Below are 15,824 nucleotides of genomic sequence, written 5' to 3'. Positions count from 1 at the left end.
CTGGACATATTGGCTCATATTCTAACAAAAATCTATTCAGAAGCATTTAATTTGGAATCTTTACCTAATACATTTAATGAAGCATTAATATCGTTGGTCCCAAAAAAAGCCAGGGATGCAATAGATCCTTCCAATCATAGGCCTATAAGCTTAATTAATGTGAACTGTAAGATACTGACTAAAATACTGGCTTCATGATTAGATAAAGTATCGCCATCTATAATTAACACTGACCAGGTTGGCTTCATTAAAGGCAGGTCCCCAACTGACAATTTAAGGAGTTTACTGCACTTAACATGGCTGAACTCCCCAAGTAGTATCCCAGTTACGGCCATCTCCCTGGACGCCGAAAAGGCCTTTGACAGGGTTGAGTGGAGATTTTTAACCATGGCCTTGTCATTCTTTGGGTTTGGCTCTATCTTTAAATCATGGATTATAACTTTGTATAAAAACCCTAAGGCTGCAGTTATTACAAATGGTATCATATCCCCAGTTTTCAACCTTTCACAGGGTACACGCCAAGGCTACCCCCTCTCACCACTGTTATTTACGATTTTTTTGGAACCGTTGGCAATCATGATTAGAGCAGATCCAAATATTAGAGGGGTGAAGGGAGGCAGAAAGGAGCATAAGTTGATGGCATATGCTGACAATATTTTATTACTGATTAGTGACCCTCCTAGTAACTTACCCCACTAATGAAAACAATTTAATTATATTCTGAAGTGTCTGGTTTTAAAGTCAACTGCAGTAATTCTGAGGCTATGCCGGTGTCAAAATTGTGTTATTTGAATTCAGTGTCTCTGTTTAATTTCAGGTGGTACCAGTTGGAGTTAAGTATCTAGGGGTCAAACTCAGTCAGAATTTGGATGAAATAATTACTTTAAATTATGATCCGTTATTGAGTAGGATAAGAAATAATCTGGATAAGTGGGGGGCACTGAGATTGTCACTCTGGGGTAAAGTCAGTGTAGTTAAAATGGTCATAGCACCTCAGTTTAACTATCTTTCTATGATGCTTCCTTTAAATATTTCAGATTTGATCTACAAGCAATACAACAAAATTATTAATGACTTTCTATGGGATAAGAAGAAGCCCAGAATTAAAATGAGTAAGATGTGTATGTCCAGGGACATGGAAGGGGCTCAGTCTACCAGATGTCAGGGCATATAAATTATCCTTTGAAATGACCAAGTTAGCTAAACATCGGGACAGGGCTGATGTTGATTTAGATTGGGTAGTTATAGAATGGAGCTTGGCTGCACCACATTCTCCCCTTAATATTATCTCATAACATGTGGAAAATAAGACAAATCTAAATCCTACACTATTTCACCCAAGGTGTGTGTGGAGTACAATTCATAAAGCTTGTAGAATTTCACATTTAAAACAGTTATACTCCTTGCTCTGGAATAACCCTGCGAAATGTATTGGGAAAAGAATGGTGTACTGGAAAGAATGGAAGATTAAACCTGTAAATACAGTAGGTGATCTCTGTGAGAATGAGATTTTTATGTCGTATGTGGATTTGCAGTGGAAATAAAACTTTGTAGATAAAGGGAATTTCTGGAAGTATTTACAAATAAGACATTGTGTTAGTAGCATATTAAAGAATGGTGACCCACAAAGTAACTCTTTAACTGAATACTTTACACTACCACAGGAAGTTCATAAAGCATTAGTGTTTTATAAAATGTTCAAGCACTCTGTGGGTGAACCATGTAAAAATCTCAAAGCAGTATGGCAGAAGGATCTTGGAAGCGATATTGAAGATAATGAGTGGTCAAATATTTTATCAAATGTGGGTAGACATATTAGGGAGGTGAGAGGGAAATTTATTCAGTATAAGATAGTGCACAGATATTATTGGACACCAACTAGACTCTACAAAATGAGCATTGTCGATAATCATTTATGCTGGAAATGTAAAAATGAGGTGGGCACATATTTTCACATGATTTGGGAGTGTTCCATGGTTCATCCATTTTGGTGTAAAGTTCTTGATTTATTGGGGAATTGGGTGGGTCCTACTCTGCCCTTGTGCCCACAGCTTTGTCTCCTGAGTGATAGGACAATGATACCTAATGTAAACAATGACAAATTTACTATTTTAAAGGTGGGTCTCATCACAGCTGCAAGAATTATATTGCAAAACTGGAAAAAACCCAGATGTCCCACTGTGAGGGAATGGACTGAGAAAATGGTTAAAATTTCACCATTTGAACACATGTTGGGAAGAATTAACAGTGAGGGAAAAGTGCAAGATCTGTGGGATCAATTTTGGTTGTATTGTAGCGGGGTGCTACGCGCAGCGCTGAAATTACGACACGGAGTCGATAAACTGCAGCCACAGAAAAAGTTTATTTCAAAAACACAGTCTTGCTTTAAAGCCTGTCTCCCCCACTCGATACTTCGAGAGGCACGTAACTGAAACTCCTTGAGGCTATCTACTTTGTCTCTGGCTCTGGCTAATTGTCAGCCGGTTCGAGTGTGCTAGTAATTGGGTCGCCACAGTATGTTAATTTAAACTTAAATTACAATTTTTTTTTGTGTTTCTTAGTTTTATATGTTTTCTTGTCATGGATGGCTGTGTAAATATGCTGTACTGTGCTGTGTAAATATGCTCTATGATATGCTGTGCTGTTTTGTAAAATAAGAATAAATAATAATAAAAATTTGAATTAAAAAAAACACTAGAGAGGCTTTGCAAGATCAATGGTTAGCTTCAGATGAGGAAGTCCATTTTGACACATTTTGCCTCGGTGACCCAGTCCTCAGAGCCTGTACTGTGTGGAACTGAAATCTGCTACAAAGGCTTCACCCTCTGGCTGTTGAACTGCCGGTGGGGCATCACCAGACGGACACCCAATATTTCAAGTCTATAACATACATCAGTTATGTCCGAAATGGAAAGAGTTTTTAAAAATTCTCAGTGCAGCAAATCAGGAAGGAACAAGCAAAATTGTTAGTAGTTATTATTTATGATCTAATACAAAGTAAACTAAATATTGCAATACATATTGATACAGAAATAACATTTCAAAGAAGTTGTCAAGAAATATTCTGTTTGGTGGCAGCAGTACAAGGCAATACATAAAAACTACTAAATAAATTGCAGAAGAGAGGAAGAGTAAATTTGCATTCGTGGATAATTCAGCAATCTGATGATGGAGGGGAAGAAGCTGTTCCTGATTTAAGCGTGGGCCTTCAGGGGGCTGTACCTTCTATACAACGGTGGTAAGGCCAAGAGGGCATGACCCAGATGGATGCCCCTTCCTCAAGGCACTGCCCATTGAAGATATCCTCGATGCTGGGAAGGAAGCGGCTAACTGTATAACCCTCTCCAGCCTCTTGCGATGCTGTGCTTGAAGCCGTCGTACCAAACTATGATGCAATTGCTCAGCATGCAGTGCAACATACATGCGAGACATTACTGTTTATAATCAATTGGTTTCAGGGTGAGTGATCTGGTGATCAAGCCACGAGGTTCCTGCGTTGCGGCGCTGGAAGAGGTGGTAATTAAACAGATATTTGAGCTCTGCTCTGCTTTATCAAGAATGTCCTCAATGTGAAGGCAGATTTTTGCCCCCATTCCCCCTCCCCACACCATTACCTGGCTCTGTTTGTGATTTCACACCACTCGCTGCAGGGGAATCAACACAGCATCCACGCTGACAGGAACCTGTCAAAGACACAGAGGTGAAAAGCATTTCTATTGAGATTTTCACTACTGGGTGGGTGGGCTGTGTAATGCTTCCATTTTCTTGTTTATCAGTTGGGATTTATCAGCTATTTCCGGCGACAAAACTAGGCCCAGTGATTCTTTTGCTGACGTGGTGGTAGAGCAGGATTCTGAAATCTCCCAACCCCTCCAATACTGCTCCTTGAAATATTGCTGAATTTAATCCTCCACCACTATCTATTCCCAAGTAGAGCTATAGATCCCGTCTGGACCCTGGAGAAGTTTGGCTGTGTTACTAATGCTATATTTTTAATTTTAATTTTCTAGGTACAGTACGGTAATAGACGCTTTTGACCCAAGTTCGCGCAGCCCAGTCACATCCATATGAACGATTAACCTACTAACCAGTACGTCTTTGGAATGCGGAGTAAAGTGGAACACCCTGAGTTCATGAACAAGCTCATTGCAGACAGTAGTGGGAATTGAACGCGCGTCGCTGGCACTGTAAAGCGTTGTGCGAACCCCTACACTACCGTGTATGCAATGTAAGTATTTGTTGTCGATGTTGTTACGTAAGCACAGAAAGGTCACAAAGTGTCCAGAGGGATTTGAGGAGTATGCTACCGTACAGCTATGCAAAGGAAGTGTTTGCTGTTGCATAAGCATCGAAAGGTCACTTTAAATGAACAAAATGTCCAGAGGGGCTTGAGTGAACCATGGGTGTGGGTTCTTGAGTGAAAGGAATGCAGGAGGTCTGGTAGGGGAGCAGATCCCAGCAGATCTAGTTCCCAGCAAATCTAGTTCCCAATGCCATTGAATGGCGTTCAATGTGAAAATTACATCGGTTCCTCTAACTGGAGCCCCAACACTAGCAACTGAAAGATCATCTTTCCCTTCTAACATGCACTTGCAATCTAGTATTTCTTGACTTGCACACAAAGATGGATTTCACTGTGAAAATAAAAATTTCCCAATACATCATTGAAAGGGAAGGGACTCTGTTCTCAAAGGTCATCCTTGTATTTTGAGGCTCTGCTCTGCCTTAGAGTCCTAGATTATCACACTAGTGAAAACATACCCTCGCTGTCCACTTTACTTAGGCCTTTCAATATTTGATAGGTTTCAATGAGAGCTCCATGTAAACTCCAGTGAGTACAGGCCCAGAGCCATCATATGTTAACTGTTCATTTGCTGGATCATTCTCATTAACCTCCTCTGAACCCTCTCCAAGGTGCAGAGCAGATCCCCTAGAAAAGAACAAAGAACACTGAGCCACGAACACTGATGGCCAAATTAATCCAATCCCGTCTGCCAGAACACGACCAACACCTCTCCATTCCCTCATTCCCTGCCTTTTCATGTGCCCATCTGAATATGCCAACTGCATATATTGTCTGGTTCTACCACATCATCTTGGCAGTGCATTTCAGGCACTTGCCACTGTCAGTGTAAAAATAACTTCCTGATGAAGGCTCTCAACCCCAAACATCACCTTTTTATTCCTCTCTTGCTCACTGACCTGCTGAGTTTCTCCAGCTCTTTATGTGTGATCCTCAAGACTTCCAGCATCTGCAGAATCTCTTGAGTTTAGCTTTTAAATCTCCTTTGAACTTTCCTTCTCTCACCTCATTCATATGTGTCATGCATACCCTGGGAAAAAGAACTTTACAACTTATCCAATGTCAGTCATAAATCTATATTCTTCTACCAGGTTGCCTGTCTGCCTTTGATTCTCCAGAGCAACAATTAAAGTTTAATCAGTCTCTCTAATCCAGGAAGCATCCTGGTGAACCTCTTCTGCACTCTGTGCAAAGCCTCCACATACTTCCTGTAATGTGACATCCATAACTACATACAATTCTTCAAATATGAGCCAACCTAACTTTTCTACTCGATGTCCTGACTGATGAAGGCAAGCATTCTTTACATCTCTTCACTCTATTTACTTAAGACTGCAAGGGTTAAATGTGAGGGCACAGAATACACGTATCAAATATTTCCATATGTAGAAAAGAACACGTATTTATTCAGTATGCATGTCCAGTCCCTATATACTTCTATCTCCCATCAGGAGGACTTTAAAGCTCTCCATTTCTTTCTGGACAACAGACCCAACTAGTTCTGCTCCACCACCACTCTCCTGCATCTGGCGGAACTGGTCGTCGCCCTCAACAATTTCTCCTTCGGCTCCCCACTTCTTTCAAACCCAAGGAGTAGCCATGGCACTTGAATGGGTCCCAGCTATACTTGGCTTTTTACTGGCTACGTGGAACAGTTCATGTTCCAATCCTACACCGGCACCGCTCTCCAATCCTTCCAATACTACATTGATGACAATATTGGAGCTGCCTCCTGCACTGATGCTAAACTCATCAATTTAATGAACTTTGTCTCCAACTTCTACCCTGCCCTCAAACTTACTTGGCCTATGACTATTTCTGATGCCTCTTTCCCCTTTCTCAATCTCTCTATCTCTGGAGACAATCTATCTGCTGATAACTTTTACCTCTTCACAACAAATCACTTGTAAAAATGCCATTCCCTTTTCTCAATTTCTCTGTGTCCACTGCATCACAGGACGAAGCTTCACCTTCCAGAAAGAACTGAGATGTCCTACTTCAAAGAAAGGGGCTTCCTTTCCTCCACCTACAACACTGCCCTCTCCCGCATCTCTTCTATTTCATGCACATCTTCAGTCATTTCATCCTCTCGTTGCCACACCAGGGACAGGGTTCCTCTTGTCCTCAGTTATTACCCCACAAGCCTCCGCAACCAGCATATAATTCTTTATAACTACACTATCTCCAATAGGATCACACCACCAAGCACATCTTTCTCTCCCAAGCACTTGTCACAGAGATCAGTCCCTACACAACTCCCTTGTCCACTCGTCCCTCCTGACTGATCACCCCACTGGCACCTCTCCTTGCAAATAGAACAAGTTGAACACTTGCCCCAAGATCTCCTCACTCAGAATCCTTCCAGGTGAAGAAACACCTCATCCATGCATGAGTTAAGGTCATCTATTGTTCCTGGTGCTCCTGATGTGGCCTCCTGTATATCGCTGAGACCCAATATAGAATAGGAGACAATGTTGCTGAACTCCTACACTCTGTCTGACAGAAAAGGGAGGATATCCCGGGAGCCACCCATTTCAATTCTACTTCCTATTAACATTTCAACATGTCAGTCCATGGCCTCCTCTACTGCCACAATGAGGCCACTCTCAGGATGGAGGAGAAACACCTGATATTTTGTCTGGATAGCTTCCAACCTGATGGTATGAATATCATTTTCACGAACTTTTGGCAATTGTCTCCCCCACCTTTTGTTCACCATTCCCCATTTTTTTCCCTTCCACACCTTCTCTTCTTACCTGCCCATCATCTCCATCCGCTGCCCCTCCTTCTGTCCTTTCTTCCATGGTCTTCTACCCTCTCCCAGCTCTTTACTTCACCCCATCCCCCTCCTTCCCCCTCTCCTGGTTTCACCTATCGACTGTCACCATGGATTTCATCCTCTGCTTCTCCAGCTTTCTTATTCAGACTTCTAATCCCTTTCCTTTGCAGTTGTGAGGAAGGATCTCAGACCGAAACATTGACTGTTTATTCCCATCCATAGATGCTGACTGACCTGCTAACCTCCTCCAGCACATTGTGTGTTGCCTCGCGTGTATCAAACTTGTTTCAATATTGATAAAAGGACCTTTGGGGAGTGCATAGCTAATTGGATGAAAGGGCGATGAGAGGGAAGGGCTGGAGAGAGAATGTGTGCGTGTAACAGAAAATGCATGAGAAAGCATTCCCAAGAGAGAGAGCAAAAGACAGAGAGGTAGAGTGTGAGAAAGAGAGAGAGAGACCACAAGAAAGTGAGAGCACGAGGGAGACAGTGAGAGTGAGTGAGAATGAGAGGGAGAATGTGTCAGAGAGAGAAAGCAAAAGAGAGAGAGCATGAATGAGAGAAAGACTGCGAGGGAGAAAGTGTGACAGTTGAATTTGTGACATGGATTTCAGATCAAAGGGGACTTACTATGGACCAGACCCGGTCCACCCAGAGGTAGGGCAAGAAGCAAGTGGACATTCTTCTTAAATTTTGCTTCCTTTCTTTGGAGATGCACTCCCTCCACATCTAATGGGAGAATTTATAAATTGTGATGAATGGATGTTTCAATGAGCCGATGCATTTGTGTTCAGAACCAGGGGGCTGACAAGAGGTAAAATAGACATGGGCCATCATACAATTGTATGGTGGAACTGGGTTAATGGACTGAATGGCCTCTGTATCCATCCCCCTCTGTGGAATGTCCCTGACCCAGGAAGAGTGGACCATTCTCTGGATTGCTCACCTTTCTTCAGAGACCAGACAGCAAAAACAACCAAAGGAACGATTGCTAAAGTGGAAAATACAATGTAGCGAGCCAGCATCAAAGCACTTGTTCCCGTCTTGGCTAGGTGGATCTCGCGGGTGTCACTCCCATGCTTATTCATAGCCACACAGCGGTAGCTCCCTCTCAGCCCAGACAGAACCAGCTTTCCCACACTCTCCAGATCTCCGGTGACTCTCATCTCGCTGCTGTTCATGGGCAGTGTGCTGTTCTCGAGGTCAATCCACGTGATGTTTGCAGGGGGCTTCCCTTCAGCCCTGCACTCGAGGGTGGCTCCAGTATCATCAGTCACAAGAGATAGACTCAGGATGGTGGCCGGGACTTGGGGGAGGAAAGAAAATCAAAATACAGTCATTGAATCTTTACAATCAACATCATTATGTGATGTGTTGCAGGACCTGGGCGATCATGGTCTCATGATCATGATTGGTCTTCACAAATTTTTCTACAGAAGTGCCTTCTTCTGGGCAGTGTCTTTACAAGATGGGTAACCCCAGACATTATCAATACTCTTCAGAGATTGTCTGCCTGGTGTCATTGTTTGCATAACCAGGGTTTGTGATCTGCACCAGCCGCTCATGCGAACATCCACCACCTGCTCCCATGGCTTCACTTGCCCCAGATTGGGGGTGGGAGGGGTGTTAGGGTAGCTAACCAGCTTCTACACCTTGCCCGAGGGTGATCTGCAGGCCAGTAGAGGGCGTGGAATAGGCCATTCCACCGTTCGAGACATACTGCCCAGCAATCCCAGACAACCCTTATTTACCCCAAACATAATCAGAGGACAATTAGTCTACTGATTGGTACAACTTTGGACTGTGGAAAGAAACCAGAGCACCCGGAGGACACACATGCATTCCACAGGGAGGATGTACAGACTCCTTACAGAGGACACTGGGATTGAACTCTGAACTTCAACACCCCGAGCTGTAATAACATCACACAAACCGCTACCCTACTGTGGCATGCTGAACTGGAGGGAAATATTCCATCAGCAAACAGACTGGATCCTGATTGTGATGGATCCCAGGGTGAACGTTCATGCTGAAGGTGGATGAAGGTTACCCAGGTCGGCTGTGGACCTTGCAACACCGAGCCAGTAATCTCAGTGGTTCAATAGGGAACGGAAACACCGACTCAGCAGCAAGAAGCCCCCCCTTAAGCCGGGCCTGTACTCACTGGAGTTCAGAACAATGAGGGGTGATCTCACTGAAACCCATCAAATATTAAAAGGCAGAGATAGAGTGAATGGGGAGAGGATGTTTCCTGTGGCGGGGAGTCGAGGACCAGAGGGGACAGACTCAGAATAGAGGCACATCCATTTAGATTGGAAATGATGAGTGTCTTTAGCCCAGGGCCAGATGGTCTGCATCCCAGAGTGCTTAAGGAAGTAGCCCAAGAAATAGTGGATGCATTAGTGATAATTTTTCAAAACTCCTTAGATTCTGGATTAGTTCCTGAGGATTGGAGGGTGGCTAATGTAACTCCACTTTTTAAAAAAGGAGGGAGAGAAAAACTGGGGAATTATAGACCGGTTACTCTGACATCTGTGGTGGGGAAAATGCTGGAGTCGGTTTTCAAAGATGTGATAACAGTACATTTGGAAAGCGGTGAAATCATCAGACAAAGTTAGCATGGATTTGTGAAAGGAAAATCATGTCTGACGAATCTTATAGAATTTTTTGAAGATGTAACTAGTAGAGTGGATAGGGGAGAGCCAGTGGATGTGGTATATTTAGATTTTCAAAAGGCTTTTGACAAGGTCCCATACAGGAGATTAGTGTGCAAACTTAAAGCACACGGTATTGGGGGTATGGTATTGATGTGGATAGAGAATTGGATGGCAGACAGGAAGCAAAGAGTGGGAGTAAACGGGACCTTTTCAGAATGGTAGGCAGTGACTAGTGGGGTACCGCAAGGCTCAGTGCTGGGACCCCAGTTGTTTACAATATATATTAATGATTTAGACGAGGGAATTAAATGCAGCATCTCTAAGTTTGCGAATGACACGAAGCTGGGCGGCGGTATTAGCTGTGAGGAGGATGCTAAGAGGATGCAGGGTGACTTGGATAGGTTAGGTGAGTGGGTAAATTCATGGCAGATGCAATTTAATGTGGATAAATGTGAGGTTATCCACTTTGGTTGCAAGAACGAATGGTGGCCGATTAGGAAAATGGGAGGTGCAACAAGACCTGGGTGTCATTGTACAGCAGTCATTGAAGGTGGGCATGCAGGTACAGCAGGCAGTGGAAAAGGCAAATGGTACGTTGGCATTCATAGCAAAAGGATTTGAGTACAGGAGCAGGGAGGTTCTACTGCAGTTGTACAAAGCCTTGGTGAGACCGCACCTAGAATATTGTGTGCAGTTTTGGTCCCCTAATCTAAGGAAAGACATTTTTGCCATAGAGGGAGTAAAAAGAAGGTTCATCAGATTGATTCCTGGGATGGCAGGACTTTCATATGAAGAAAGACTGGATCGACTAGGCTTATACTCACTGGAATTTAGAAGATTGAAGGGGGAATTTATTGAAACATGTAAAATTCTAAAAGGATTGGACAGGCTAGATGCAGGAAGATTGTTTCCAATGTTGAGGAAGTCCAGAACGAGGGGGTCACAGTTTAAGGATAAAGGGGAAGCCTTTTAGGACCAAGATGAGGACAAACATCTTCACACAGAGAGTGGTGAATCTGTGGAATTCTCTTGCATAGGAAACAGTTGAGGCTGGTTCATTGGCTATATTTAAGAGGAAGTTAGATATGGCCCTTGTGGCTAAAGGGATCAGGGGGTAAAGAGAGAAAGCAGGTACAGGGTTCTGAGTTGAATGATCAGCCATGATCATACTAAATGGCGGTGCAGGTTCGAAGGGCCGAATGGCCTACTCCTGCACCTATTTTCTATGTTTCTATGTTTTTATGAGAGTGGTGAATCTGTGGGATTCATTAGCACAGGCTGCTGTGGAGGCCAAGACATTGGGTACATTTTGACCAGATGAATGTAAGAAATTGGAGCAGGCTGAGGCCATTCAGCCCATTGAGTCTGCATTGCAAATCCATTCACCTGCTTTCTCCCTGTAACCTTTCATGCACTGACTAATCAAAAGTCTATGAAATTCTGCCTTATATACACTAAATAATCTAGCCTACACATCCATTCTGTTTCCACAACACTACCTGCCCTTCCACCTATGCTGAAATCATCTGCAGACTCGGCCACAAACCGATCAATTCCATCTTCCAAATCATTGACATATAAAATGAAAAGAAGCTGTCCCAAAACTGACTCCTGTGGAACAACACTAGTCACCGGAAACCAATTTGAAAAGGCTCCCCTTACTCACACTCATTGCCTCCAGCCAATCAGCCAATCCTCTATCCATGCTAGTATCTTTCTTGTAATACCATAGGGTCTTATCTTGTTAAGCAGTTTCATGTGCGGCACCTTGTCAAAATCCGTGGACAACAACCTCTGATTCTCCTTTGTCGACCTTGCTTCTTAGTTCCTCAAAAAATTCCTACAGATTTGTAAGGCAGGATTTCCTTTAGGGCAACCCTGCTGACTTTGGCCTATTTTATCATGTGCCTCCACGTACCCTGAGACCTCATCCTTTACAATCAACTCCAACATCTTCCCAACTACTGAGGTCAGAGTAACTGGCCTATAATTTTCTTTATTTGGCTTCTCTCCCTTTTTGAAGAGTGGAGCGGCTTTGGAACTTTCGCTTCTAACTTCAGACACTCTCGAACTTCCACTGTATTGCTTGTGTCTTCCACAATGAAGATGGATGCAAAATACTCATTCAGACTCTACACCATGTCCCTGTTCCCCATTACTATTATATAAGGTGGAGGTTGATAGGTTCTTGATTGGTCAGGCTCTCAAAGGTTATGGAAGAAGGCATGAGAATGGGGTTGAGAGGGATAATAGATTAGCCATCATGGAGTGGTGAAGCAGAGTCGATGGGCTGAATTCCCTAATTCTGTTCCTGTGTCTTATCCAGGGAGGGAATCTGCACCATATCCTTATCACTGGTGGTGGTACTGAGTGGGGGGAACGCTGGACCGAGAACGGAACCCACTAGGGATCGAGCCAATCTCAGTCCCAGTTCCTCAGTGGGGGCTCATTTCTTCTTATGGATGTTCAATACATTTTTATCAATTACACAACACTGATGGAGCTGTTTCCTTACCCACGACCTGCAGTCCTGTCTCATCCAGAGTCTCTGCCTCCCATGTGGAATTCCTGACCCAAATATGACAGAAATATCTGCTGGTGTCGTTCATTCTGAGGTCCGTCACACTGCTCTGGATCTCCCACCAGCTCATATCAACCTCCTTCACTTACAGTGTTGGTGTAGGGAGGGCTGGCAGAGTGTAAATGAGTTTGACTGAAGACAGTGGATACATTTGGAAGATTCCCCTTCATCCAGAGGATAGTGATGGAGTTGGGTTTTGTGTCAGGAGGTGTGAAGTAGCAGGGCAGTGTGGCAGAATTTCGCCTTTTTACAATGTTATGAGTGCTGAACAGACCTGATGGAAATGGGGTGCAGAGTTTACCATTCCCCCCCCCTTTGAGAACTATGAACTATTGCTATTGCTATGCTGCTAATGAGAGAGAGAGATGAAGCACAGAGGCAGGGACATCTGCTACAGATAAGAGAGAGACACACACATTTGATTTATGTATTATGACTTCTTCACTGATTGTTTACCTTTCGCTACAAGGACGTTACTTTGCTCGTTAACATTCCTGAGGAGACAGCAGGAGTGGCCTAGTTTGATGGACATGGTCATTTTGAGTTGATGGATGGCTGATACCCCGTCAGTGGGGATAAAAGACAGGTGTGGGGAGACACCCCTCAGACACACCAGTGGACACTGACTGAGTGTTGTGCACCCACAGGAAGGTGGGGGCTTCGAGGACCGAATCAGGAGATTGGTCACAGTGTGACGGCAGGGCCGGTGGGGACTTGTGTGTGTGTCCACTCATGCCAGAGTGACGAGTCCACCACAGAAGAACGGTCTGGCCAAGAACGGAGAGGTCATAACTGAATGACATCTTTCTCTCTCTCTCTCTCTCTCTCTCTCTCTCTCTCTCTCTCTCTCTCTCTCTCTCTCTCTCTCTCTCTCTCTCTCTCTCTCTCTCTCGCTCTATCTCTCTATCTCACAAATTACAATACAACAACTGCAACCACCTCAGCACACATGAACTGAACTGGACTCTATATTCTCTTATGACAATTCATTTACCCCTAGACATTGATAGAGCTTGTTTCTTATTATTGATTATTATTCTACACATAGCTTTATTGTTGCTAACCTGTTTTATCTGTATATTTGCATTTTTGATATTGTATTGCTTAGTTTACTAATAAACACCTTTGGTTTTTGGTACCACCAGACTTCAACAGATTCTTCTATTTCTGCTGGTCTGTAAACCCAGTTACAGGGTACGTAACAACAATCACCGATGATACTTTGACACCTTGGACAGTTTAAAGTAAGGACAATCCGGATTAGTTGAGTGTATTAATCACAATTTATTCAACAATATTTCATCCCCATCTATGAGTTTGATTCTCCATCTCATTCCTACTCTGACTCTGAGCGGCTGCAGTGATGACTGGTTTCATGTCTGTGGACTGACTCTGGTGACCTTCAGTTCCGAATGTTATTGCTGACTTGCTTGCACAATTTGTTTTTTTTTCTGCACATTGCAGGTTTGATTGTCTTTTTTTATTGGGTTCTGTTGGGTTTCTCTGTAAGGAGACAAATCTACAAATGTACTTTGAACTTTGTGTCTCCAAAGACATTTGAGTTCTGTCTACATGCAGGAAACAGCACCAATGCGGTTTTAAATATATCAGTAAAGCGGCTGAGGGACGGGTTCTCTGTGTCGGAGTGAAACAAGAAATGTTCCAGATATCCCACAGTCACACCTTTTGGACAATGATCCATCACTTCCCTCTGTCGCAGATGTTACCAGACACACAGACAGACAGACTGACAGACAGACAGACATACTTTATTGATCCCGAGGGAAATTGGGTTTCACCAAAACCATCACCAGAACCAGCGGTGGAGGACAATGTCCCCAGAGGACCCCCATCAACATCCAACATTTTGTACCTTTGTCATTGCTGTTCCCCTCTGCAGATCCACCAGAAAGTGAAAGTAATCACAAGAAGGTAGACCACGTAAGTGGCAGCTCGAATGGCCAATGCACTCAATCTCTGCTTGGGTAGGAAGACCTGACACGTGTCTCTCATGTGTTGATTCAGAGCCACTCCGCGTAGCTTCCACCCAGGCTGGAGTGAAGTATCTCTCCCGTAGCCTGAGGTCTTGTGTGGCTCTCCTCACTGCTGCTTATGGGCAGTGAGTTGTTCCCAGCGTCGATCCACATGATGTTTGCAGGAGGTTCCCATTGACAGAGCACAGGGAGATCCTTCCAGTTACAGTATCAGTCACAAGGGCCAACTCCAGGGTGGTGACTGTGACTTGGGGAGTGTTATTCTCAAGTGCATTGGAACAAAGTCCCTCAGCTCTAGGAAAGGTGAGGAATGGGAAGAGAGCCAGCAGGGGAATGGAGTGAAAATGTCATTGTGGAAACTGACTGGTGATTGTCTGTAGAAGCTCCTGGGTCTTTAATGCTGGACACAGATGTAAATATCTCAGGCCAGGCTGGTCATTCAGCAGCCAAATGAGGGTCTGAACCTCTGACCCTGCGGCAGGAAGCTCCACCTATCCTGGGTTGGAATCCACTGTCTCTGTCCACTGAGGGCAGTACTGAGTGAGGGGGTTGAGGAGCCCAGTAGCAGAAATGGAGACCACAAGGGATTGAGCTAGTCTCGGCCCCAGCTCCTCACTGGGAGCTCATTTGTTCTTACAGAAGTTATCAATATGTTTTTATCGTTTCCACAGCACCGATAGAGATATTTACTTACCATCTATCTGCAGAGTCATCTCATTCTGAATCACTGCCGTTTTGTTTCTTTTGATCTCGAACCAAATATGACAGAAATATCTGCTGGTGTCGTTCATTCTGAGGTCCGTCACCCTGATGGAGGCGTTTCCCCGCTCTGGATCTCCCACCAGCTCATATCGGCCTCCTTCATTTACAGTGTTGGTGTAGGGTGGGCTGGCGGAGGAGGAACGAGTCTGATTGAAGACAATGGATACATCTGGAAGATTCCCCTTCATCCAGACGATACTGATGGAACTGGGTTTCTTGAAAGGAACTGTGGAGTAGCAGGGAAGTGTAGCAGAATCTCCCCTCTTTACAATCACTGATGGTTCGCTGGCATTTTCGACTGTTCAGAGTAAAGACAATCTGGATTTGTTAAGTGTATTAACCACACTTTGATGAACAACATTTCATCCCTGTCGATGAACTGAATTCTCCATCTCCTTCCTACTCTGACCCATCTGTCCCTGACCTCCTGCACTGTTCTATCGAAGACCATTATAATCTCGGGAAACGGCACCTCCCCCATGTGTGGACAAGATGGAGTGTTCGTGAATACAACCATGTCAGCTAATTTTTTCTCTTGGTTTCTATCAGCACGGGCCACTCCTGCTCTATTGGTTCAGTCGTACACTGCCTGTTCTACTGGGTAACTCGTGGAGCTCTGGTTGGCATCTTGCAGCTCCGACATCTGCCACTTTTTGTGCTCTCCCTCCAGCTTTCTCCCTTCATTCACCAACAGAGATCTCATCAAAAACCTTCTCACCATGGCCACACTGTACTCACCCTTACAGAC

The 15,824-nt window shown here is 44.1% G+C and overlaps 1 protein-coding gene across 1 annotated transcript; it reads right to left on the bottom strand.

Moving 5' to 3' along the window:
- Positions 1-2,517: 2,517 nt before the first annotated feature.
- On the bottom strand, positions 2,518-15,270 carry LOC140728681 (sialic acid-binding Ig-like lectin 15). Its single transcript, XM_073047644.1, has 4 exons — positions 15,009-15,270; positions 8,029-8,388; positions 3,615-3,683; positions 2,518-3,504 (listed from the first exon to the last, which is right to left on the bottom strand). The coding sequence occupies exons 1-4, from the start codon at positions 15,262-15,264 to the stop codon at positions 3,476-3,478; spliced, it is 714 nt and encodes a 237-aa protein (XP_072903745.1). The 5' UTR covers positions 15,265-15,270; the 3' UTR covers positions 2,518-3,475.
- Between the last annotated feature and the right edge of the window lie 554 nt (positions 15,271-15,824).

The sequence above is a fragment of the Hemitrygon akajei genome, chromosome 6 (genome assembly GCF_048418815.1).
Source record: "Hemitrygon akajei chromosome 6, sHemAka1.3, whole genome shotgun sequence".
Lineage (NCBI taxonomy): Eukaryota > Metazoa > Chordata > Chondrichthyes > Myliobatiformes > Dasyatidae > Hemitrygon > Hemitrygon akajei.
Note: the sequence above shows the minus strand (reverse complement) of the source record. Positions and strands in the feature narration are given on the sequence as shown.